Below are 27,599 nucleotides of genomic sequence, written 5' to 3' on the forward strand. Positions count from 1 at the left end.
GTAAAAGCGCACGGCTGGCCAAGATGGCCCATTTCACCAGGGCGCTTTTGCGCCACCCAGGAAAGATAGTTTAGGAACTATCTTCCTGGCCAGAATATATCGGCCGCTGCATAGACTCTTATTGGGGGGGGAGGGAAAGGGGGAAGTGAGAAATATCTCTCTCTCCCCTCCGCATGGTGCTCGGACAAGTAGTCAGTTACTTGATGCTCGAGCATCAGCCTTAAACGAGCATGCTCGCTCATCTTTACTAAACTCCCTCTCCCTTCTCTCTGCCCCTTGCCAGCTGTTTGCAACGAGAGGGGGCGGGCGGGAGCTAGTTGCTAAGCTCCCACCGGCTCCCATTGCTGGCTGCCGACAAGGGGCGGGAGCTTAGCACACTAGCTCCGGCCCCGTCACGTCTCCTCCCCTTGTAGAGAGCCAGTGAGGGGAGGGAAAGAGGGAGGCAGTTTAGCAGCACTAAACTGTCTTCCCCACCCGACGGCATTGTGGGCTCAGCGTATAGGCGTCAAGCTGTCTGAACGAGCCCACTCACGGCAGATTTGTGCATCCGTTTACACGTTTTTTCGGCCGTGTTAAAGAGCCCTGAGAGAAAGATAATAGTCACAGGATAAACCCTTTTAACAAAGCAACACATCAGTTTCATTGTATAGCTTTTACCTACCCTGATCTATTGTCACAAACTGCAGGAATGTAAGCAGAATTACAGTTGCAATTAAAATTATTCAACCCCCATTGTAAAGTTGGCAAAGCAGCGAATAATCACTCAGTGGGTCGCAAAAAAAAAAAAAAAAAAAAAAATACAATGAAACAAGAACTATATAAATAGCTCAATACAACTAATAAAATCAGACGTTTCTCCAAATTCAACATAAAATGCCACTTTTAATGACTCCTGTGGTCTCGGATTTATTCAAACCCCTAAAAACAATCCCTCATTAAGAGATATTTCGGCTGCTATATAGGTTAAATCAAGAAAGTGGGTCAAAAAGTTTAATTATATCACCTTGCACAAGCAAGAAAAATAGCAAAAGGCACCAAATATTCCTAGAGATACAGTTGGAAGCAGAGTGTGCAAGTTCCAAGTTAAAGGGGTGGTTTGAGTTACACGTTTCCTTTTACCAAAAAGTCTGTTCTGTTTGAAGTAAAACAACAAAAATCGAAATGTACTCACCTCTCCCCATTCCCACTGTGTCCCATGCTGATGCTTAGTTCTCCACTACGGTTTATGCATAGATGAGCGAACCGAACCTGCCCACAAAAGGGACAAGTGATCCGTGCATGTGTCAGCCCAGTGGCTAGGCGAAATTTGGAGAGCTCCGTGGGGAAATAGTGACTGCAATACCAACCCAGGCCTCTGGGGGTTATTACTGAGAAGTGGATAACCCTGTCGCCCAATGAAACTGGATAGTGTATGAAACTAGACTGTTGGTGAGAGGGATAACAATCTGTATACAACACTGTAGAATAGGTTTGAGCTATATAAATCAAAATTCAACAGTGATTAAACTTGAATTGCCTAAATCCAGAAGACCCCATTTGGCCCAATAGGGCAGTTATTACATTATTACAGTCCTTCTGTAAAAGGGACTTTCAATACAATTTGATTCTTATGCATAGAGTCCATAAAGAGTAATAAGAAGCGCCGGGAATATAATAACCTCTATATAATACCGACAATCATCATACATAATGATAGTTATCTTCTCTGGCTAGAGGATTCACGAGAGACATACATTGCAATTATTTCACATAAGGATATACATCTCGGCAATTATACCTGTGCCAGTTATTACGCAGAGTCATAGAAAAGGGCTCACAAGACATACGTAAAGAAGAAAACCGGCCCCCTACCTGGAAGTCCACGGCTCGCTTAGAAGCCAGATCTGCCTTGTTACCAGACAAAGCTATCACAATGTTGGGGCTCGCTTGTCTCTGAAGTTCTTTTACCCAGTTCTTTGCTCTTGCGAATGATTCCTGAAACAGAACAAGGTGGTGAAGTTGGTCAATACTTGTCTGACATTGTGGGAGAAAGTCTAAAAATTGGATTTCGCGATTCTGACCAAAATCAAAGTTGTGGAGCACTGAAATGGCAAATTATTAGATGATTCACTCAGTCTTACTCTCATCCCCCCATACACACTTGGCTGGGCGAGAATGTATTTTAAATGCATGGAGAGGAATAAGCTGCTGCCAGACCCCCCTGGCAGCAGCTTATTATTTATTTTAAAGCACCATTAATTCCAGAGCGCTGGACATATGAAAACTGAGGTTTAAAGACAATATACAAGTTGAAAACAAGTGCAATAAACATGAACTAATTGTGTAGCAGACTGGTACAGCTAGACAGAGGACCCTGCCTGCCAGGGCTTACAATCTACAAGAAGGGCACAATAAAAGAGGTTGAAAGCTGCTCCTGTAGTAGTAGTATTTCTTGAAAGCTTATCACCCTGCAATCAAGAAGATCGGCCATGTTGAAAATATCAGGGTAGAGTTAAGAGGTCCCCACACATATCAAATGGTCAGCCTATCCCACCAAAAATCAGTCGGTTCGGACAACATTCATTTAGTGCACACGTCTAGCCCAACTTGGGCTCTGTGAAGAGTAGAACCCATTTTGTACAAAATGTGGCCACTTCTGCCTTTGAGTGTGCCTATTTGAAGTTGATGACCACTCTAGAGAGGAAACCCCTACAAATATATCTCCAATATTGTAAAGAGTATAGGGACAATAAGGATAGGCTTTCCAGGGACGCCCTTTTTGGGGAGGACTATAACAAATAGGGACCCTGTTTAAGCCATATAGGGATAGCAGATTCTGCATTCCTATGATTTGGTGATTGTACTTCAAGAGCCCAGAATGTGGCTATGGCATCTAATAGGTATCCAAACATAAATCAACACCCAATCTTTTTATTCCCTGAGAGATAAGCTGCTGCCATAGCTTTCAGGTTGTAGCTTATCTCCCTAAACACAAAAATGGTTAGCCAAGCATTACGTTTGTGTATGGAGGAGCTGGTGGAAACAGCTGTTGGACAAACGACCGCTTGTCCAATAGTTGTTGGAGGTCTATGGACACCTTAAATATATCTCCTTGTTGTTTCAGGAAAGTTTTCAACCTTCTAATGTGGTAAATTTCAAGACAGCCACCCAACATGGACAGCCAGTAAAATGTGTAAAAAGCAATACCGAGAAGTTATCTACTGAGGATCCTAGGTCACTCAGATGTCAGATTTAACCGTCCACCATGGATATAGTTGGGGCTTGTATCATGGCTCTCTTTCACCCAACGAGAACCTCACTATTCTCATTTGCCCCAGCAAACGAGCTGGTGATTATGTCAGCAGCTCGTTCACATTTGGGCAGCATGTTTATACAGGCAAATCATCAATGGCAATCGTCAAATTCTCATTCAAGGTTTCACATTCCTACGTGAAACACTGAATGATCAGTGTTTAACCGCAACGAGAAGCCAACAAGGATTTTTATGCCGACTGACACTGCATGAAGGAGGTAAACGATTGGCGTTTAGTCGTCAGTGTGCATTTAAACTGAATCATTATCATTCGCTTGAATCATTTTTAGAACGATAATTGTTCCGTCTAAACGCACCTTTAACCCTTTCCAATCCACTGTCTGAGGTCTAAAGACATTATGATTTAAGGCTGTACAGCTCCGATGTTGGAAGACATCCGTCGGGATTCTCTTACTGTATATTACCAGCCTCTCTGCTGTCGGAGCCTATCCAATGTGTCACCTCATGCAGTACTGGCTTTAGCCAGCAGATAGCACCGCTGTATAATAGTAGAAAAAGAGCAAGCCCCCTAGGAAAACCAGGATACAAATTGGATTGGAAAGGGTTAAGTTGCAACTCATGTCCAAGGCTTCCGGTATTTGGCAGTGTCAATGGTTCTGGTTGATTAATACCAGCTAGGATAATTACAGTGTCCCTAGTCTGAGTAAGAGCTGAGAATGAACAAGCATCAACGCTCAACACACTTCATACAATGAGAGGTCTGTTTGTTGCTCCACACAAGGGCATTGTTCCCGAGAAGGTGAGAATAGATTCTAGGTTCTTCTTCCCAGGCACATTCTTTACTTCCTTAGCTCTTCCTGACAGATGCCTTTTATATCTCCCCATTACTTATATACAATATATAAAACTAAGTCTCCTTACTGGAATTTATTCCTATGGAGAATTCTGCAACTATATATATATATATATATATATATATATATATATATATAAAAATAATTTTTTTTTTTTTTTTAAATCATTTTACACCGGTGAAACCCCTATAGTCAAGGCCTCCAATCATGTCTGGTCCATAAGCCATTTTTAAACATGACCCATGTTGTTGAGATACACTAAGTATTAAAAAGAAAAGTCTATCAAACATATGATCTTGACATATGACACTTACCCGTGCCGAAATACTACGATAATTGGTGCCCCTGAGGCACAATCATATTTCAAGCAACCAACTGGGATACAACATGCAGGAGACCAGAAAGCCACATGCAGTCCTCGAGTAAATGGTTGGGTGACATTGTCCTGTAGGATACACGGCCTAGGTTGAATCAATAAGTACCGAGCCATTTTTATTATTGCCCTGCCACATAATTATATAATTTCCAGTTACCATTTTATTACATTCTTTCCTACCCCAACCAGAGTTTTGTGAGAGTATACTGTGTGTACCCCTGCCAACTGTGTAAGGAAAGGCCATTATTAAAGAGACAGATCTAAAACGTTCTCCATTTTGCATGGTTTGCTTTTCTTTTCTCTATCATGTAAAAACAAACATGGCAGTTTTCGTGTGCCGACATCTAGTATCCAGAATTAAAAAGGGAAAAAAAAATTATTTTACAGCCTTCAGTGAAATAATATCTCATCAATATAGTAGAATGGCTGGTATACTGTACTCAAACAGGACAGAAAAGCAAGCGAGTACGCACATTAAGGGTGCTTTTACACGGGGCGACCCATCAGGCACTCCAACAGGTTCCTGGACTTTTACTAGTTAATGGAGGCAGAATGGGATCGTTCCGGCCCTCCCGCCTCCATTTACAGTAAGCAGGCAGCCATTCATAAGTGAACGACTGAATGTTTACACAGAATGATACGTTGTTCCGTTTTCTGCATTCAGAAACTAAACGATGAAGGAGAAGCGAATTAATTCTCATTCGTTCTTCAGTCAGTGCATGCATTTATACCGAACGATAATCGGTCAGATTCTCGCTGGATCGCGGAAATCCGAAGGATTATAATCGTTCTGTGTAAAAGCACCTAAAGACTGACGGTCCTATATGGGAAGGGCTGGCGAGATCATTGCCCACGAGATAATATAAAGCCTCTGCAGTGTCATCCTGTACGTGTCCTCACGCCAACTTGGCGCTCTTCACAAGAAGCAATAGTACCCCTCTCTAAATATATTGGCTCGATGGTCAAGAATCTCACCCCTGACATAAAGAGTTGGTAGAAAAGAGCAGTTAGGCTGACGATGATGTCCAAATAAGACATGCTATAACAGGAGTAAAAACATGAAAAGCACAAAACAGGGTGAAATCTCAGCAGCAAAAGGTAATTATATGCAGGGAATCCCTGGACAATAGTCTACAATCTACATATATGTGCCAGCATCCACAATCCTCTTTCACTACCAAGACTGCAAGGTTTTACCCCATCAGGCCCTTTGTCAAGCAATTACCATTGGTCTAGTAGAGAGTATATCAAGATAAGCAGCGCTCTCATCTGGTAGTCCCGACCCTTAACACGTGTTACACAAATCATTTCTATTATTATTATTAGTCCAACCATGAATCTATCCGATAGTAAAACCTTTTGACAACTGCAGGAAAACTTTGTACCCATCGATAGAGGCGCCCAGTGGTTTGACACCTCGTTAGGCACCAATTAGGTATGCGCCAAAATGGCCAATCAGAAACTCTGTGTCTCTGTCACCGACCTACCACCGCAAGGTCACGGTGATCACCAGATGGGGGAAACGGAGCATAAACCAGCGAGTTTGTAAAGCATCGATCCACCTCAAACACCAGACTATACAGACAGAAGCGACTCCATCATTCCTGATAAGGAGATCTTCCCATTACTTTACTACATCCGAGCAGCAGTGACCACTAGCAGAGATCTGGTCACTCGCAGATATACTATAGTAAAGTCTCCTCACTGCACTCTTGTAGGACGACTCTAAGTCTTCCTAAATGAGCAACAGCTTTTTTTTCCCCCCTTGATCCAAAGAAATTAATGATCTGGAAAAGCAGCCCCATTTTGTCCCAATGGGCTTTAGAAGCAGTCAGATGTTGGCCGTGCGCCCGATCATGGGTAGAGTTACGTACACAGATTAATAGAGACAATACAAATCATCTTAGAAAGCTTGTATTGTTACAGTAACCCCTTCTTGCTCCGGCCCTTTTTTTTCTTTTTTGAAAGGGGATGAAAAAACTAAACACACCAAAAAACAAAACTTTCATTTCCCACAGCTATGCGACGGCTTTTTTTTTTTAATGGAACGAGTTGTATGTTTTAATGATACTATTTAACTTACCCTATAATGTATTGGAAAACTTTTAAGGATTTCCAAGTGGCAGAAATGGGAAAAAAATGCAATTACGTCATTCTGTGTTTTAGTGCAAGTATGGAGATATCAAATTTATAGATACTAGATTGACGCGATGTTCACTACGCGAACATAATGGGTTCATTCACATTTGCGATGTTTTCCTGAATGGCGCAGTGTTGCGATGCTATGCGGGGTAAGAAGAAAAAAAAAAGAAGGAGCAGGTCCTTTCTTTTTGTGATATCGCCCATTGTTTTCAAAAGGGGGTCGGCGCCAGGGAATTCCTTCAGCCCCGCAGGGAAGGGAGGTTGTTTCCATGTGAAAATGCCTCGCATCCAGGGGTTTCCAAATGGATTGCGAGAGCAAAATCAGTGGGAGATATTGGTCGGAAAGCGATATTGGGGAACACTCTTCCCGACCCACATCTACAAGCCTCTCTGAGGGGCAAAAATCTCAAGACAGTCTCTGCATGGTTTATCTTTTCCTTATGGAGAAGACTCTGGCTTTGGCTTATATTCCCAATCATTGTTACAAAGCTTGTTAAAAAGTCTGATATTGACTTGCAGGAATGCTGCCCTCCAATAGGTGGCACTGTAGAGGCACTGCTTCATCCTCCCATTTACATTATTCTTTACAGTAATTTAAAAAGTTATAGTATAATGCAATACTAGAGTAGAAGTATGATGCAATACTTTGGTATTGCATTATACTGCATCCTGACAGATGTTATATTAAGATGAGCCAAAGGCTTGTCTTAATAATAGGCACACACTCCTGACAGCCCTTAGGGCGTTCGGAAGGCCCCAGGCTGCCAGGATACCTGGACGACACCTTCCGATCTCATTGCAGTCCCGAATGCTGATCGAGGCATTTAAATAGCCAGCAGTCACGACTGGTGTGCTCTTGAATGGCAGCTAGGCGTCAACTGTCATGTATGGACCCGAGCGGACTTCATACACGGACACAGGATGAGTACTGTACATGTACGGTGCATGTCAGGAAAGCGTTAAGAAAGAACTCTAAAAGCAAGAAATAGGAAAGTGCAGGACATGCTATTCACAATTGCACTGACTACAGTAAAAAGGAAAAGGACCGCCAAGAAGTACACACGAACTGCATTTTTTAAAAAAGTTGCATTTAACAAGAGGTTTAATTCACACCATTCATATGTACCAGAAGTACCAGCATGCTCTGTACTTAAGGCTGACGGAGTACGGAGAAGATCCCAACCACTGATGTTTGGTTTCATCTGTATAAAGTTGGCTACAAAAGGTTATTTTGCTTACAACAACATGGAAAAAGTTTTTTTTGGTTTTCAATGCAACACACAATTTCAGTGACAAACAGTCTTCTAGGAGGGAGGGGCTTCGAAAGAAGAGAGCGATAATACAAAATATATCACAGAAAAATCTGGTCTAAATGGGGCGATCTTCCTTTGGCCTCATGTCCACGGGCACGCACGGTTTCCCAGTGCAGAATCCCGCTGCGGTTTCCACCCATGCCCGCAGACATGAGGCCAAAAATGACATTACTCACCTGTCCGGACGCGGGTCTCCTCCGCCCCGATCTTTTTTCTTCTGCATGGTGGATGCACTGGGGGCGTGCCGCGTGCATGCACAGTGTTTTTTTTCCCTTTAATATCCTGCTTTCTGCAGATCCACAACACGGACGGCTTCCATTGACTTCAATGGAAGCCGTCTGTGCGGGAAAACCGCAGAAAACGAAGCATGCTTTGATTTTTATTCCGCGCGTGCGATCCACACGCCGGGATAAAATGGCATCCGCAAATACTTTATTACCTGCAGATGCCCAACGCATGCCTATGGGTATATTGAACTGTGGATCGTCCACGCGGATTCCAGAATTCAATTTTGCCTGGGACATGAGGCCTAAAGAGGTGGTCTTTTGGAGAGGTTACACCGTTTCTAAAAACAAAGACACAAAACAAGTCACAGTACCTCATTTGTGATGTCGTATACAACTATCGCGGCTTGGGCGCCTCTGTAGTACATTGGTGCTAGGCTGTGGTATCGCTCCTGACCAGCTGTATCCCAAATTTCAAATTTTACTGTTGTATCATCAAGACAGACAGTCTGGGTAAGAAATGCAGCTGTAGGGAAAAGTATTGGAAAAAAACATCAGAAAACCGTAAAAACAAAACAAAAAAAAAAACACAACAATTAGCCATAACCAGCTGCCTCATATTGAGCAGCCCCGTTGTGCTGTCAAAATAGCTCTGTCCCAGAGAGACACGGCTCCACAAAAGTACTGAAGGGGTCTCGGGTTAACTGTTTCATCAGTGTGCGCTCCATCAGCTCTTCTGTAGGGTCGGACAAGAGGAATAATTCTTTTCAAATCAGCCCTCAAGTTGTCCTCCTTGGAGATTTCAAGCCATTACATCCTCAGAAGTTGGCCAATAGCCTTTCTTGAGTCTTGAATGGAAAACCTACTTAGTAATGCTGTGATATAGAAGAGGTGGAGGTACTGCAATATCACTAGGCAGGATGGTCATCATGTAGGAGTCAGGAAACACTTGGAGACAGTGAGGTGACCAATTAACATTTTTAAAAATAAAGGACACAGATAATGCAGTTTTCCAGGTTTAAAGCAGACCTAACTTCTCAGAATAAGCTACTATGGGTGTATAATTCTTGGCCATGACATGACTTGTAGCCTACCTTTATCCCCAGTTTTCCCCTCTGCAGACTGTGTATCCAATCCTCAGGTTTTCCCGAGATGGTGGGAGTAAGTTAGCTGCTATAACGACTCCCATACACAGAACAGGAGATTCTTGTATGTAGAGAAGCAGCATCATGAAGGACAGTGTACAGCAGTACTGAGCAGCATAACTGCATTCAGCACTGAAGAAGCTGCAGCCAATCTCTCTGCGAGTCTCTACGCCTCTATCCCCCCTGCCTGCAGCTACACCCTACCCATATTATGACATTAGCCATCACGTAAGAAGAAAAGTTTACTGAAAAGAGAATGACCACCTAAAGACTAAGGGTCGCCTGCACACAAACAGATTTGCATTGCGCAATCCACGGTGGGCATCCGCAACACAGATCTGCAGCAAATACTCCCCATAGCACGCTATGGAAAATCAATTCTTCCTGCACACTCGCGAAAACCAATTGCGGTTTCGGCAAGCAAAGTTTAGGAAAAAAAATATATATATATTGCAGCATGCTCTATTTTTGTGCGGTGTCCCATTGAAGTCAATAGAAGCAGTCCAACCCACGATAACTCGTAAAAAGGAGTTGAAAAAAAAAAACCCAGTGCTGTGACCATCCGCAGTACTGAAGAAAAGAGAAAAGGACAGGTACACGCAGGATCCCGGTCAGGCACAGGGTCGGATTAAGCTGCAGGCTCCCACATGCGGAATCCAACCAGTTTCTGTGCAGGCGGACTAATGCCTCATTTACATAGGACAAGCAGTCGTGCAAGCGATGCCCAACAGCTCGTCCCTATAATGCTCGCTCTTCAGCCTTACACAGGAGCAAGTACCACTGGCAACGCTAAAAGTGCAGCTGGCATGAAGGTGGAGCTGGCCAGGAGTGTTCTTCCCCACCCGCCTATCTCCATTCACTGTAAACAGACAGTGATTCAGACATGAATGACTGCGGTTTACACTGAATGGCGCGTCGTTCAGTTATCTGCACGCAATTACTGGGAATTTGAATGATTCTCAGCAATAATCAACCCATATAAATGGCCCTTTAAATCGCTTTATAAATGAAATGCTCCACAACTGTCTAACATACTTAGGCCTTATTTATACGAGCGTATATCGGTCCACGTTTTCACGCCCGGCGGATATACGCTTCCATCTAAGCAGTTCCCTCCCCTCTCACCGGCTCTCTGCCTCTCCCTCCACTCCGGCGTTTGCAATGAGAGGGGGTGGAGCCAAGCTCTGCTCTGTCCTGCCCCCTCCCATTACTGGCTATGGACAAGGGGAGAAAAGGGAGGTGGGAGCTTAGCTCCACCCTCATCCCGCCCACTCACATTGCAAACCGCTTGAAGGGAAGGAGAGAGGCAGAGAGCCAGTGAGTGGGAGAAGGGGGGGAAACTGCATAGATGGAAGCGTATATCGGCTGGCCGTGAAAAATATGTCCTTATAAATAAGAGAAAAAGAAAAATACTGCTCTGCTGTCGCTCCGGACAATCTATTTACTTCAGCCCAAAGCCAATTTTATATATTTATTACACACACACACACACACACACACACACACACACACACACACACACACACACACACACACACACACACACAAACCCCTTCGATGTTTCCATTCCTCATGATTTTCAAGATAGTTGTATACTTGAAGAAAATAACACTCTACCTTAAAAAAATATGGTTCCCACCTGCCTGTTCTCAGCTGAGAAGTGGATACAATCGTATCCAGTGTAGACAATGATCTGAGACCTAAATATATCACTTCCACTAATCTTTCCGCTAGTTTGCTATAATGTAGCAGTCTGGAATCCTGGCTGTTCAGCTCAGAGACTGACTACAATTGTATCCATCTGATGACAGCAGTACAAGGTAGGCCTCCTACATCGGCGGGTCGGATCCCACATGCAGGATTCCCACAGAAGAGTTCAAGCCGATGCCCAGCCCTTAACCCGTGTACCTGTCCGATGTCTTCGGTCAGTGCTGTGGATGTGCCGTCCAGCGGTCCGTCACGCATGCACAGTATCCGCTGGCATTAGTCGATGACTTGGATCCCGCGATACTTCCGCAGTTCTCACTGCAGAAGTGCCGCAGGACGGACGGCTTCCATTGACTTCAATGAGCATGCATGCTGCAATTTATTCCCGTGAGTGGGAAAAAAAAATTAAAATTGCAATCGATTTCCGCTTGCGAGATGAAATCGTGATGTGCCATAGCATGCTATGGGCTGCGGAGGCCGGAGACGGACGCCCACTGCAGACCCCACAATGCAAATCTGCTTGTGTGCAGGAGGCCGTAGATGGTTTTGCTGCCTCTGAAAGCAAATGGTGTTCTCATGATAGCAAACTAATATCTTTGTGACGAGGAATAGAAATACAAAGTGCATCAAAAAGTTGCATAAATTTTATTTGCTTGATAAGTAAACTTGATTCATGCAAAATTGGAAAACCCCTTCAGATTATGTTCACACGGAGCAGAAACGCCGCGTATATTTTCCACTCTGCATTTTCCATTGCCGACTTGTGTGCGAAAACCCCGCAGCATATTCCAGTAGCAGCCAAGTGGAGGGGTTTCATATAAACGTCATCCACACGCAGTGAGAAATGATCTGCAGCGGAAACTGACTGCGAGGATTTCACATCCACAAAATGCTAATTTATGTGTCAGATTAGTCGTGGATACTCCCCATCGAACTCAACAGCAAAGTCAAAATCTACAACAAGTCCGAATTGTTGCTGATTACTCCTAGATCCGCAGAGGGACAAAAAAAGAAAATAACAAAACAGGGACATTCTAAAAAATAAATAAAAAAAAAGGAAGTAGAAGAAGAAAAAAAAACACCCCAAAAACAAAGTAAAAAAAAATAAAAATAAACACTCGCCATTTCCCCAATCCGTGTGCAATCCTGCATCTTCTGGGCTGCAGCAATGACATGCGGCACAGACACGTGACCACTGCCATCACAAGCTGCTGTGGTTGCATGTTTCAATAGGTCATCAGTGGACGCCAGAACACGCAGAGCGCAGCAGGGAGGTGGTTACTCGAGCGAGCATTGCCCTTAGTGAGTACCTACCCGCTCGAGAGAAAAGGTTCGGCTGCTGGCGGCGGGCAGGGAGCGGCGGGGATCTCTCTCCCCCCCCCCCCCCCCCCCCCGCTCACTGCCGCAACTCACCTGTCACCCGCGCCGGCAGCCGAACCTTTTCTCTCATCCCGCTGCACAGAACCTGCGGCAAATCGGATCATACTTTTAGTGCAGCGATTGTGCCCCGTACATAACCGCTGTGAGCAATTTTAGATATATTCTAACCTCCGATTGTGCTTTCTTGGAACTCGTGAAACTGTCCCTTTACGAAGCGTAGCACTAAGCTGGACTTTCCCACGGCCGACTCTCCTAAGAGGACCAGCTTGAACTGACAGATCTTATTGCCAGCGTTTGGTCCATTGGGTCTGGTGGCTCCTCCTCGGTTAGCCATGTTTAACCTTGGGACAGCTGAGTCTAATGTATCTGTGATCGGCAGTCCGGAAAGTAGAGTTGGGTGATGGCTTATCCTTCAGGAAATCTGCAGGTAGAACAGAGAGAGACAGGTTTAACGTCGGACATGGTTCTTGGGTTATAGACAAGTTCCTCCATTGTAATGACACAGCATCAGCAATTAGTAATGCCGTATGGAGCAGCATGTTCCAGCGCAGTGTAGGAGGACCGGGCTTACTGTGACAGTAATACCATTCAATTGGGGAAAGGGGAACAATGCTGCCCCCACAGCAGAGGAATTAGCTGGACAATACTCATGTTGTGCCTTCACACTAATAATCCCATTTAAAGTATGCATGCTATTTTACATGAATGGAAAGTCAGACGGGAATGTGTTAACCAAGACGTTCCTTCCCGGAGAATGCAACGAGTCGGGTATGATTGAAGAGTGCATAAATTAGCAGGTTAAAGATACGGCGGGTTGTCGAAGAAATAGCTATTATATATAATGTAAGCGGCAGGGCTCATCACTATGGGCTTCTCTACATGGGTGTAAGCGCATTAAGGTCAGGAGGAGTGTCGTGCCTCCTTAAGGAGAGCACCCAAAAAGTGTGTGGAGACACCTTGGGGGTGAGTGGGTCAGGGGATGGTATAGTCTCTCCACAAGGAGAGCACCCAGAAGGGTTGTGGGGACACCTTGAAGTTGAGTGAGGAGACTTATAAGGCCATGCAAGGTCCTCTGGGTAATTTATGCAAATAAAGATGGAATTACTACCACTGCAGCGCCACCTATTGGATGGCAGCATTCCTTCATATTATATGTGCATGTACGCACGCCTGGGTGCTGCATTTTTTGCATATTTTACCGTACATTTCCAGCTCGCAGGGCATAGTCATTTGCGTGCGGCCAACAAGACACTTTAAATGGCTAATTACTTCCAGATGTGTTTTTTTTTCTGCGGAATTACACAGTGTATTACGCATTTCCTTGTGCATCCCCATTGACTTCTATGGGGAGCTTTGATGTGCAGAAAAGTAGAGCATGCGGTGGTTTGGGGTTTTTTTGCAGCAGAAATGTGCGCAAAATACAGAAATGTGAACGACCCCATTGAAATCAATGGCTTCTACTCTCTACGTATTGTGCGTGCAAATACGCCCGTGTGAAGGGGGCCTAACAGAGGCCACCTAGAGGCAGATTAATAATCCACCATACGCACATGCAGATCCAGCGCACGTATAAAAATCATGAATTTTGGAAACAAGCGCCGAATTATTACAATTTCCCAACAAAGGCCAGAGTAACCCCTTAATGACCGGCTTGGCCACAGTTATTTTTTACATTTTCCCTCTCTGCATTTTAGCAGCTGTAACTCTGTTGTCTTACAGCGCTGGAGTCCTAAGTTCAAATCCCACCAAGGACAACATCTGCATACAAGCATCGCGTACGGGGTTATAGAAATCTGGGCTGCGGAAAAATTGAATTTCTTCTTTGACATCACCCCTAGGAGTCACTGTGCCTCACGGTCACTGCTTACGCGCACACGCTGTTCTCTATAGGAGTGTGTGCACATGGACTGAAGGAAACCAAGCGCCATCTTCCGGGTTGACAGTGAGGGAGCAGGAAGCCCCCAAATTCCACGTTCCCTGTCCTTTGAGCCCCATAGCTTAGATTGCGGTACCTATAGGATGTGACAGGTTCCCTTTAACATACAATATTCACTGGTTCGGGGAAGCCGTGTGTCCCGGCGTGCATTTCCCGAGCACACAGCAAGAACACAATGACGTACTTGCTGCGTGCCGCCAATCCCCATACACTATCTTGGCGTGTGCGCACACGTAATAAGCGCTAAGATAGAGCATGCTGCGATTGTTTTTTTGCGCTGGTAATATGCAGGAAAAAAAAATAAAAAATAAGGTGTGTAAATTTTATTTTTTTTTTGAGAAAGCTGGATAACCACTACCTTTTTTTGGAGTCCTACAAAGCACAAGCTGCATTTCTGATCCCGCTTTGGAATTTAAAACAGTACAATGGAAACAAGTGTAAAATGTATCTTTTAACCAGAAACAGGAAATAAGCTTTAGCCCTGACTCACAAAACACACGCGATTATGAGAAGGTGATTAATTAGACAACACATTGCTTAAAATATCACCAATGGACTGATGAGAATATAGTTTATTCTCTGCGCAGTCACAGATTTGACCGGAATCCATGGTTTCCTGGAACTGCTCAAGGCTTTTCTCTCGTCTAGAAGGAAGTTAAGCTGTCTCATCTGGAAACTCCCTTAGGAACTAATAGACACCGACAGCGGGCCTGCAGATCAGCTGGGGATCCCAAGCAGCGGACGCCTGCTGTTTAACTATTTAGGACTAGAGATAAGCGAACCTACTCGGCCACGCCCCTTTTTTGCCCGAGCGCCGCGATTTTCGAGTACTTCCGTACTCGGGCGAAAAGATTTGGGGGGGCGCTGTGGGTGAGTGGGGGGGCTGTAGCGGGGAATGGGGGGGGGGGGGGGGGGGGGGAGGGAGAGAGAGAGCTGCCCCCTGTTCCCCGCTGCTACCCCCCGCTCCGCCACGCCTCCCCCCCCGAATCTTTTCACCCGAGTACGGAAGTACTCGATCGAGTAATTACTCGAAACGGGTAGGTTCGCTCATCTCTATTTAGGACCTATCCTCGGGATATGTCATCAAAAGCAAAAATCCTGGATGTCTGCTTTAAGGGAATGTGTCATCAGAAAAGGTCCCATTATATAAATCAAATTTTTAGATTAACAATTTTCAAGAATTTTTGACAATTTTTTTTCCTTTTTGGATGTCACAATCTAGATAAAAAAATTAAAAAAAATCTAAAATCCCACATTTTCAAACTAGTAGAAGGAGCAACAAAGGAGGCAGAAACAGCGCAACCTTTAGTGAGAACGGCCCATGAGGCTGCTGTAAATGTAGCTCAGGTAAGATAGCACCCCTGCAGTAATGTACAGGCAGGAGAAGAAAAAATTACAACCAAAAAAATGAAAACATTAGTAAAATGGAAAATCTTTCAGCATCTGGTTCGAATTAGTAAAACATAAAAAAAAAAGGTGTATATAAAGATGTACACCAAGAGGAAGCTGCAGGTACAGTACAAGAGTGCGCTCACAAGTCTGCAGGTTAGAGTTACAGTAGGAAGTCTGTGGCGTTTAACCCTACATGTGAACAGGATCTGCTTAAATCCCATTGAGGCCGCCTGCACACGGACGGATTTGTTGCGGAATCTGGGCCCGGCCTCCATCCACAATTACCGCAGCAAATACCTGCCATTTACATAAAACGGAAAAGAGCTTTTTGTTTCCTACGACCGGAAATCAAATGAGATTTTCGCACACGGGGAAAAATTGCAACATGCTCCATTAGTGTGGGACCCGCATGGACGGCTTCCACTAAATTCAATGGAAGCCGTCCGTCTAGCGGCCCTTCTGCAATGAGCATTGCAGAAGGGTTGCGGGATCCGCATCATCACCTAGCAACGGCACGGGAGAATCTGTACTGCGCATGTGCCGGCACATTCGCAGTACTTTAACACCTGCACACAAAGACAACTGACGGGTACGCAGGGGTCACCAGCTGGGCACAGGCTTAGATTCCGCTGCGGAATCCCGTAGCCAAAATCTGACCCGTTCGTGTGCAGCCGGCCTTACTCGGATTGTCAACTTTTCTACTGTGGAAAAAAATCCGCAACGTTATCGCAATGTGTGAACCTAAAGCGTTGTATTTCCTAACCCTATGGCTGCCGCTTCCGCCGGTAGAAGCGCCGCGGCGGCTTTGAAGTGGCCCAGCCGCTTGCTTTTCCGTTGCGGCCGGCGCTCCCAAAGAGGAGAGCGCGGCCGCGACGTAAATAAACAAAAAAGAAAGTTAAAACAGACATGCTGCTTCTTTTGAAACCGCGCATGTGGCTGCCGCAGCCGCGGTTTCAGACGGATTTACCGCAGCGGATTAGCCGTCCCGCGGGGACGAGGTTTCTGAGAAACCTCGTCCACATGGCTGGCTAATCCCAGGATTAGCGGCCGAGGGCGGTTTTGCCGCGGGCGGATCTGCTGCGACAAAACCGCGGCAAATCCGCCCTGTGTGAACCCAGCCTAAGGCCTCCTTTACACATGCGATGTTTTGTATCATGCAACAACCCAACACAAAAACCTCACGGGTCCTGCGATATGATATGCCTGCGACACACAAGGTTTTGTAGCCCACGTTTCCCTATGAGCCTTCCTCCCTGTTGCATCGCATGAAGATGCGATTTTCGTGCGGTGCAACTTTGACAGTAGCAAATCCTACAGTCAAAGGCTAATCTAAGCCCTAACAGCAGAAATGTTTTTTTTTGTTTTTTTAAAGACATACATCACCTTAGAAGCGCTCTCCGCCGCAGCTTCTTTCCGGGTACCGGCACTGCTTCTCTTCATCTTCTGGCCGGGGACTGAAAAATCCCTGGCTGCTGGAAGCGCTGGTTGTGACTGGCTGACGCTTAGCCAATCACAGCAAGTGCTCGTTGAATGGCAGGGATTGAACCAATCACAGCTAGTCATCAAGCACTGGCTGCAATTGGCTAAGCGTCAGCCAATCACAGCCAACGCTTCCAGCAGCCTGGGATTTTTTAATCCCCGGCCAGAAGATGAAGATGATCAGTGCCGGGACCTGGGAAGAAGCTGCTGCGGCGCCCCAGACAGTGCGGGAGAGGTGATGTACACTTTTTTTCTTCCAGTTACAGCTTATTTTCAGGGTAGGGCTTATATTTCAAGCAGCCTCCCTCCCAATCCTTGCATGTGATGCTACAAAGTCATGGTATTGCCGTGAGCAGACGCAGCGATATTGCACGATGCAGCGATGCGATATCACTGCGATGCCACATCGCCCGTGTGAAGGAGGCCTAAAAGTATGGGATTTGGGCCGTCCCCCTCCAAGTACACCTCATAGGGGTTTTGTCTGTTTACTGGGTGACCATCCACATCACAAAAAAAAAATAGGAAAATTATATACTATAGTTTTCACACTGACCAATAAAACAATATTTAATACAGACGGAAATAAAAACACTATAAACGTTTGAACAGAAGAACTTGATTGGAACAATCAGACATCCTTCGTTCAGAAAGCTCGGTAATCCAAGACTAATTTCCAGAGCAGAGCTGGAAGAGAATGTGGAATTTCACAAGACCAGCTGAAAACCAATTAGGAAATTCCTCTGATTAGAACAGCAGTTATAATAGTAGAGCTTGCATTAAAGGCAATGTACACCTGTGCAGCCACTGTTATGGCTCCAAGGCCTCAAAAATTAAAGGGGTTGTCCAACTTTAAAAAAAACACAAAAAAAACTGTAAACAGCTGACCATGCCTCAAAATGACAAGCTAAACTATACTCTTCTTACTCTGGAAAACGCTGTACTCGCTCCCATGGCAATCCTGGTTCATACCGACAGCGGAAGTCAGGTGACGACTGCTGCAGCCAAACAGAGCCTATAGTGTCGCCGCCCGTTCTCGTGGCATCAGCACTCAAATCTCAGGTGCCATAATGCCAGGATTTCAGAATGGTTACATTGCAACCTCTGATTAGCTGCAGCGATCACCTGATTTTCACCATCAGTACGGACCAGGGATGCCATAGAAGCCGGTATACTGGTTTCTGAGGGCGGAGAGAGGATAGTTTTTTTTTATTGAGTCACAGCAAGGAGTTTACTGCACTTTTTTTATTTTACACACACCAATCATTTCAATGGGCGATTTAGTGCGTGAAATCTGTGCCAACAGGCCGAAAATAGGACATGCTGTGTGCAAGTAAAATACGTGGTGCGACAGGGCTAGTGTGAGAGCCCCGATGAGATACCTAGAGCTTTAGTGCTGCTGCTTGTGTGACAGTGGCCTCAATCTGGTATATTAGCAGGAAATAGGTGACATGTACAAAAGGAGTCCGAGAAGTCAATGGAAGCCGTCCGTCCCGTGGCGAGTTGCCGCGGATTTGCGTCATTGCCGTTGCGACGGCTCAGCACTGCGTATGTGCGGCGGCACGCCAGCTGGCACATCTGCAACGGAGAGAGAAGACGCCGGACAGATAAGCCGGGTGGGGGGGGGGTTGGGGGGGTCACCGCCAGGGTCGGATTCCGTTGCGAGATCTCAGGGTCTGAATCTGACCCGGCTGTGTGCATTCGGTAGATAATGGAGGTGCTGCCAACCAGATGGACCCATCAACGGTGAGCAAGCTACATGTGTGAGGACCAAAACACTGGTATCTCGGAGCCACTCTCCAATAAAGGTTTTAAGAGGTTAGGATGTAATATCCAGCTTCTCGTTATTAAATAAATTAAAAACCAGCATAAGTTACACGTTTCGGGGTGAACCCCTTCACCAGTCAAGCTGGATAGGGTGTCATTCTTCTGGTTGGGAGAGATATGGACCAATAAATGCTGGTGGTGCCGGTAATAGAGAGAACGGGGCTGGGAACACGAGTCGTAGATGATCCAATCTTATAGTTTACTTATTTACTTAACATACAATAACAGAAATAAGAACCAGAATGGACAAACAAAACTGAAACAAGTCTTGTGGTGGCATTCTCTACAATGAGGAAGCAGCAGAGAGTCTACAAAGGTTTTACGTCTACAAAGCCACACAGTGCTAAGCAACGATCCGAAGCACAAGCTACGGCCTCCTGTCCACGGGTGACATTTCACTGCGTTACCCGATAATCAGCACACGGGTAACGCAATGAACGCTTTCCATAGGATGACTATGGAAAGCGCAGCCCGATGTACACGAGCGGAAAACCACAGCGATCATAATGATAGGTTCATCCCGGAAAATCGCAGTGACAAAGTGTTCTCCGGCGGTGGTATATCGCAACGGCGGCCTAAGCCTCAGCGGCCCATGGGACGGAAATATTAACATGCTTTTTGCATCATTCCAAATAATACAAACATGTGTATTAAATTGGATAGCTTGTATATAGAGGTCGTCCACATACTTGCTTGCACGGTTTATACTCAAGAGCTGCATTTACAATTCAGCTGGTTTGCATTGGAGGCTTATGGACATCTTTACATAGAAAGGAACATGCACGCTGCTTGAGTGCATCTTCACGGAGCGTTCACACGTAGCAGATTTTCTGCCCCAAAATCTGTGTCAAATTCAATTTGTTGCAGATTTTGTTGTGGTTCTAAAACAGACTTCATGCTTTCAATTAACCCCTTAGGGACCAAGCACAGTAAATGTATACTGCGCTTGGTCCTGGGCTTTTGATCCTGGCCAATAGCAAAAATATGGTGTGGGATTAAAGCCTCTGCTCCTACAATCAAGCAGGAGAAGGTCTGGCCTTCAGCTGTCAGACACAGCTGAGGACCCGGAGGAGAAGGGAGAAGTGGTTTTTAAACCGCTTCTGCCTTCTTCCTCCCAGTCTACATAGCGCTCAATGAGTGCTATGTACTAAAGAGAGAAAGTGGAAGCATTACTTCCACTATGCGATCCAGCGATCATGTGACTGCTGGGTGCCCTCTGTCACAGCAGAGCTGCAGGGTCCGAGCAGACCCAAATCAGCTAGGCTAATGACTATTGGATTCCCCAGCTACAGTGGAAAAGTATTCAATAAGAAACAGAAATAAATACAATGTGACGTCATGGGGGACATAGATGGAGGGAAAAAAAAAAGACTCACCGCCGACCTAAACAGTCGCCATATTAGGCCTGTAATCCAAAACGATACAAATTAAGGTGCTTTTACATGGATCGATTATCGTTTCGTGTAAACAGGCTGTTGTTCAGTTATGAACGACTGTCTCCCTACGGTGAATGGAGGCGGGATAAAACAAATGGAGCCAAAATACTTGTAAAAAAATAAAAATAAAAAAAATAAAGGCAAACAAACAAGCCCTCATGCAGCCCCGTTCTTGGGAAAATACAAGTGTTTTGAGTCTTTGAACGCAGCGATGCACAAAAAAAAACAAAAAATTATAGAGAGAGAAATTTTGTTATCTGTAATTGTATAAACCAGCAGAAACAAATCATGTCAGATTTTATGTGTTTTTTTTCCACTTTGTTCCATTCCTCCCAAATTAACAATACATTATATGTACCCCAAAATGGTACAATACAAACTACAGCTCACCACACAAATGGGAAAATAAAATTATTGCTTTTGAAAAGTAGGGTTGCAAATCCCAAAACTTTGTTGTGTCCCCAAGTGCCAATCTGCGCCCCAACCCTAAAGAGACTGGCAGCTACTTTTAGCCCTCTACACTTATGGGCTCCAAGTAGATGACGAGCTGAGTTTGGGGATTTCAGTTTTATACTCCCCTTCCTTGTCGTTCCCCCAATGGAAGCATTGTGCGGCGCTGCCAAGTAGTCCCCCGTCCTGATTTTATAAGACGACACAAGGTAGTTGGACTGTATCAGCAAGGTCTTTCCCAGGCAAAGATTTAAAAGCAGACTGGGGGTTCAAGATTTGCTGTTCAAGTTCTTTTGAAGATGCACCAAGAAGCGGGCTACTCTGAGGACCGTAGACACAGAGGTCGGCCAAGGAAACTGATGAAAGATACATTGTGCCACCATCCCTTCGAAATTGGAAGATGTCCATCAGCTCTGAACTGGTAGGAACCAGTGAGACCCCGGTACACCCATCTACTGTTCGGAGAAGGCTGGCCAAAAGAGGTCTTCATAGAAGAACTGTCGCCAAAAATCCAGACCTCTGATGTAGAAACAAGGTCACAGCAATTTTTTTTTTTACGGCCTTCGCTTTGCAGAATAAACAGTGTGTTGAATTGATCGTACAGGTGCTTACGGATACAAAGATACCAAATATGTGGTAGTTTAGGTTTTTTAAACCAACGGGGTAAAAGTGCGCAAAAGATGACGTCACAGAGGGACTGCGCTGTAATGTACATTGGTCGCAGCATGTAAGAGGTTAAAAGCAGAGGATCGATCCCCGCTATTGCAGCAGGAGGCTGATTATCAGTCACAGACAGCTCCCGCTGCAGGATGGTGCCAGCTCACTTCTGATCCCACGCCATCCACAGGACTAAGTTTTGTCCTGTTGTGTTAAGTGCCCCCCATCCTGTAGCATTAAGTGGGTAATGATGTCTTCAATGCAGAGAAATACAGACAGGGAGGCATCCGATTGGCTCCAAATTTATTCTGCAGCAAGACCACGACCCCAAACATACAGCGAATGTCATCGAGAACTATCTTCAGTGTAAAGAAGAACAGGGAGTCCTGGAAGTGATGATTTGGCCGCCAACATCATCCAGTCTGTCCAGGATTACATGAAGAGACAGGAGGATTTGAACAAGCTACATCCATGGAAAATCTGTGGTTAGTTCTCCAAGATGCTTGGAACAACCTCCCTGCCGAGTCCCTTCAAAAACGGTGTGCAAGTGCACCTAGAAGAACTGATGATGTTTTGAAGGCAAAAAGCGGTCACACCAAGTATGGATTCACTTGACCAAAAACAAGGGCTTCTAATTTTGCAAGCGCTGTTTCAGCACATTACTGAGATCGATCTATCGAATCTGGAATTTGATGAACACATCTGCATCTGCTTCCATACTGAGGGATTTGGAACTCTCAACCTACGGACACATTATTAGAAAATCCTGTTTTTAAAAAGGTTTTCCACCTCAATGAATTCGGAAAAATCTGATGAATGATGTGGGGTGACGTAGGGAATGGCACGAAGCGACTGATGCCAGGCTGCTGCTCCACGGCTGAGTAGAAAAGCCGAGTCATTTGACTTGTTTTCTAGGAACACGACTAACGCGGTCCTTCATGGGGTTGTCCCCGTCTCTAGCAGCCAGTCTATAGCCAAGGTGGAGTGGACCGCTAGGAAGGGTCTGAACGCCACATTGAAGAACATTCTTTGCAAAAACCGATGTGTATAACGCAGGGCCTGAAGAGATGGCGCCCTACACGGAGATTCTTCTGAAGGCCGGGTTCAAACCTGCGCCGTTACTCACAGTCTACTCTATCATAGAAGCCAAATAACGGACGTGATGGACGCGGCACACAACAGACCCCATGGGGGCAGTTGGGCGTCTGTCGATGTTTCACCGAACAAAATGTGAATTGTTCCCAGAGTGGGAAATCAAGTAATCTTGTAGATACGATACCTTTTAATGGCTAACAAAAATACATGATGTTACAGCGAGCTTTCAAACCTACTTAGGGTTCTGTCTGAGGAAGAACAATGAGTAGGTTCGAAAGCTTGCCGTAACATCATGTATTTTTGTTGGTCATTAAAAGCTATCATATCTACAAGATTACTTGGTTTCTCTTACTGAGAACAATCACACTTTGCTCTACTGACTAACATCGTACCAAGCATTTTTTGGACAGACATCACAAATCAGTGCTAAACGGAGAAGAGCCTTGTGACCGATCGTTCAGCTAGACACATTTCAACCAATATTGGCCATCAGAGTCGTTCGAACCGGTCATACATGTTCAACGGCACCAGGCGACGGATGGACGCTCTTCTGGCACATCTTCCAAAGATCTTTCATCCGACTACCAGACGGAAATGTCAAAGGTGGCCGACTTCTTTCTAGACGACGACCGCCTGTCATCGCTTAGCTAGCACTATCGTTTCACCCAACGAATGACCGTTTTAGTTCACATCATCCATTTCCATTTGCACCTTAGGGTCTTCCTATACACCGCCATGTCACTATGACCCCTCTCAGGCCGTCCACCATATCTACCAGAGTGGAGCGTTAAAGGGGTTGTCCCGCAGCAGCAAGTGGGGTTCAGCACTTCTGTATGGCCATATTAATGCACTTTGTAATATACATTGTGCATTAAATATTGGCCATACAGAAGTTATACACTAACCCCCTCCGGTGCTGGCGTCCCCCTCTCCATGGTGACGACTGAAGCCTTCTTCTCTGGTCGCCGCAACAGTCGCGCTTGCGCAGAGAAAAATCATCTCCTGGAGGCTCCGGGCTCACGAGCTGCGTCCTGGCTCCTCCCCCTTCTCAGTGTCCTTGTGTAGCTCCGCCCCCGTCACATGGTGCCGATCAGCCAATGAGGTGGCTGTAATCGGCAGTGGAGCTCAGACTGGAGAAGAACATCCACGGTGCACCATGGGAGAAGACCCGCAGTGCACCATGGGAAATGACGTCGGCCATCTTGGAAGAAGATTTTTATAACTTCATGAAACAGCTTCATGGTGAGTAGAAACGCTCTAAAAAAAACGATTTACATGGGTAGTTTGTGATGCTTGCTTAACATGGGGGACTGGGGTGTGAAAAATGTTTCGTTTTGGCCGCGGGACAACCCCTTTAAGCCATTCGCACACGGGTTGCTTCCAGCGTTTAAAGCTGCAATTTCAGCACATCGCTAAACGCTGTCAATTGAAAAGAACACATTCTGCCTCATTAGGCTAAAGAGCCTTTTAAATCAGGGCAGGGTGTGCGTACTACACCCATGTGAACAGGCCCGGCGTGCGCAAAAAAGTAGTGTAAAAGGCGCAAATGCATTGCACTGAGGCGCACACAAAAACACCCGTATAAAGCCACCCTTAATTCAAGTGAAAAACCTGCCCAGTAAAACCACTGTAGTCGGCCAGACTATTGGCAGATTTTCTTCATGGTCTACTTGGCACCTACATATATTTGGCTGGTGGCCCAGTAACTGGCAGGTGGTGGCTAACAATGCCAAGCTCTCTACTGCTGGCACTTCTACCCTCAGGATGCCTCCAGGGATGAGCACTTATCTCCTTCTCTTGTGGGGTGAGTCATTCCACATCCACTGAGGACAGCGAAACTGAAACCATAAATCAGTAGAAGCTGCTCACAATGTGCCAACGCACGAGGCGGTGGGCACAGCCATAGGTCATCCATGCTTTTGTTAAATGGATACTCCGTGGAGAAAAAAAAAACAAAAAACTGAATTGGAATTTTCGAAAGGGACCGCAGAAAATTTCAGCAGGAATCCGACTGGTTGCTCGGGGCAGATGCCCCGCTTTATGGTATGCACTGGTGTTAGTAATTCCCCCCCCTGCGTTATGCCTCTTGCAGGGCCAGGAGGGGTGCTACATCTAGCATCAGTTTTCCCTGGAGGGTCATTCCAGGACAAGGTGTAACACCCGAGCAGCTCAAATGTTTTACAAAATATTGCACATTTCTTGGTTACTAGAATGTATAGAAAAATCTGATTTTCGGACCTGTCAGGTCAAGAAGTACGGGGGGAGGAATCAATTTTCAGAAGGTCATTGAAAACCATAATTTTTGATCATCCATATTTCGGAAACTAGGAAGATGTACGAGGGTCATTGATAACATGTAGATCTGTGACATCACAGGAGAACGCCCCCTCATACATCTTCCTGCTCCCGAATCCTACGCGATTGTCCTGGAATGACCCAGGAGTGCCTATTCCGAGGTCCCAATAACGTTAAACTTTTTCCATGTGTAGTTTGAGAAAACCCCTGATGTACATGCTAGAGGGGGGTCAGCAGCGCCCCAATAGCCTTCGTGTGTTGTACGCCAATATACCGCAAAAACGAGAGGAGCTCGCCCGCTCCTGCGATTCAGCGGTGTTCCCCTCTAAAGTTGGCGCGACAAAACTCTGACTCTTCTATGGGAGAGCGCGGGCACGGGACTCTGGGAAGAGGCAGATTTACGTGCCGCGCACCAACTTCAGAGGGATACAGCGCTGGATTGGGCGAGTATAAAAAGCGCCTCCTTGTCAATTATGGTGGGGACGCAACAGGTTGCCTATGAGCATACGCATCTCTCTTCAGACAATGGGAGACCCGTATATACGCAGGCGGCATCTGCGCCAAATTTGAATGTGTGAATAAAGTAGTGATCACAGTGACACGAGTTATCGTGGAAGTCATGTAGACGGCCCCCGCGGAGAACCCTACAAAGCGGCTGCTAGAATAGAATAATAGACGGCAATCACCTGTATCCACGGCAACAAGACAGTCCCGACGACCAGACAGGGACTTCCCAGGAACGTTGGTGACAGACCATCTATACAAAACACTGGCAAAGAAAGCCTATGGCTCCTCACTCCAACGCTCCTTCCTAAAGCACGCCATTATGGAAGGTGGGGGGATATAAGAGGACAGTATATATACATATATACACGCGCGACAAGAAAATAGCATCAATATTCATGGTAGTTAAACGCAGTTCGCGTTGCGGACGCGCAGCAGAGTTCACCCCTTCAATTAAACGGTGCTGTATTTATGTAAGAAGCTTGGTCCGGCTCCACATTAATGAGTTTGGCTCTGGTACCAGACTTCGGCACAGAAGCCAGCCCCCGCGCCCCACCTTGGGCGGCACAGAGGCCGGCCCCCGCGCCCCACCTTGGGCGGCACAGAGGCCGGCCCCCGCGCCCCACCTTGGGCGGCACAGAGGCCGGCCCCCGCGCCCCACCTTGGGCGGCACAGAGGCCGGCCCCCGCGCCCCACCTTGGGCGGCACAGAGGCCGGCCCCCGCGCCCCACCTTGGGCGGCACAGAGGCCGGCCCCCGCGCCCCACCTTGGGCGGCACAGAGCCCAATCCTCGCTCCATATCTATAAAGATTGTATCTGTGCTGTATGTACTGAGCTTGGTTCTGGTACCGTATTCACTCATCTGTTCCGGTGTAGCCGAATACTGGTCGACTGCCCATCAGTGCAACATATATCTGATTTTCTTCTTATGATGGTGGGGGTGACATGAATGGGGCCCAAACACCAATTTTACACGCGGCGCCATCTAAGCGAAGGGCGGCCGGCAGCGAACACGGAGTTCGGTCCATCTAGGAGCGATCAGGGCGATTTCGAGCGGCGGTCATGGATCTACACCTCGCTGCCCATCCGTCAGTCCAGGCGTCACGCGGCGGATTGCCGGTACTGATGCGATTGGCTGCAGTAGACTGGACTGATATCGGTGATGGTCAGCAGGAGCATCTGCTGACCATCACTGCACATATCCTTATGGCCTCCAGCCGGTGAGGACCCCCTCCCAGCCGCCGGGACCCGGTGCTGCACGATGGGCTCCGCATCCCCCTCCCCGTCCAGTGGCGCCATGTAAATAACAACACGCACATCCCCGTCCGCCTCCTCCCTCAGCCCCTCCCCCGGCCCTGCCGTTACCGGAGACCCTCACGGCAGCCGCACAGTCATATCAGGTGCACGGACTCCTTTCCTGGCTCTCCCGGCTACGCCTCCCTGTACTCCGCCAGCTTCCTGGGCTCCCCGACGGCTCCGCTCTGGCCCAATCACATGATCTCGATGACATAAGCACGGCTACGGGCAGCCGCTGGGACCAAACTGCTCCAGCGCGTTTTCCTTCTATGTCAGTTTTGGCTCCCAGTCGTTGTGATATATCTGTAGAGGGGGGATTATATGGCTGACTGTGGAGCTGGTGTCAGGGGCGGGCTGGGCTTGCCGTAAGATAACAGGAAAGGTTCAGGTTTTACACAGCCTGCAAATAACCAGCCGGCTTCACGCAAGCATATGCGTATTGTGCGCGCGCCTCAGCACTGATTTTTTGCGAAAGGATCAATGATTTTTTTACGTGTGCTTTGTCGTATTTTACTGTCCCTTTTGCCCCTGCAGGCTTATTTGCCTGCGCCAACAAACGCACTGCTTGCGATGTCTAATTAGCTCCAGATGTGTTCTTTTTTCGGCAGAATTGCGCAGTGTTTCATCTATCTCCTTGAGTACTGCACACGCATTTACGTTCCCCCGTTGACTTCTATGGACACTTGGGTGCGCAAATAGAAAAAATAGAACATGTTTTTTTTTCCGCAGCTGAAATCCATGTGTAACATACAGAAATGTGAATACGTTTTTTGAAATCAACGGGTTATAGTCTCTGCATATTAAGCGCGTGCGAAGCAGTAAGACAATACGTGTATAATGC

At 46.3% G+C, this 27,599-nt stretch overlaps 1 protein-coding gene across 1 annotated transcript in view; it reads right to left on the reverse strand.

Moving 5' to 3' along the window:
* RAB5A (RAB5A, member RAS oncogene family) overlaps positions 1-26,986 on the reverse strand; it is a 33,614-nt gene extending 6,628 nt beyond the window's left edge. The window contains exons 1-4 of the mRNA XM_066584528.1: positions 26,828-26,986; positions 12,563-12,815; positions 8,537-8,688; positions 1,852-1,974 (exon numbers count right to left, since the gene is read on the reverse strand). Coding sequence (XP_066440625.1) covers positions 1,852-1,974; positions 8,537-8,688; positions 12,563-12,728 — 441 coding nt within the window. The 5' untranslated portion in view covers positions 12,729-12,815; positions 26,828-26,986. The remainder of the gene's footprint in view (positions 1-1,851; positions 1,975-8,536; positions 8,689-12,562; positions 12,816-26,827) is intronic.
* Positions 26,987-27,599: the final 613 nt, after the last annotated feature.

Source organism: Eleutherodactylus coqui, chromosome 12 (assembly GCF_035609145.1).
Source record: "Eleutherodactylus coqui strain aEleCoq1 chromosome 12, aEleCoq1.hap1, whole genome shotgun sequence".
In the NCBI taxonomy this organism is placed as follows: domain Eukaryota; kingdom Metazoa; phylum Chordata; class Amphibia; order Anura; family Eleutherodactylidae; genus Eleutherodactylus; species Eleutherodactylus coqui.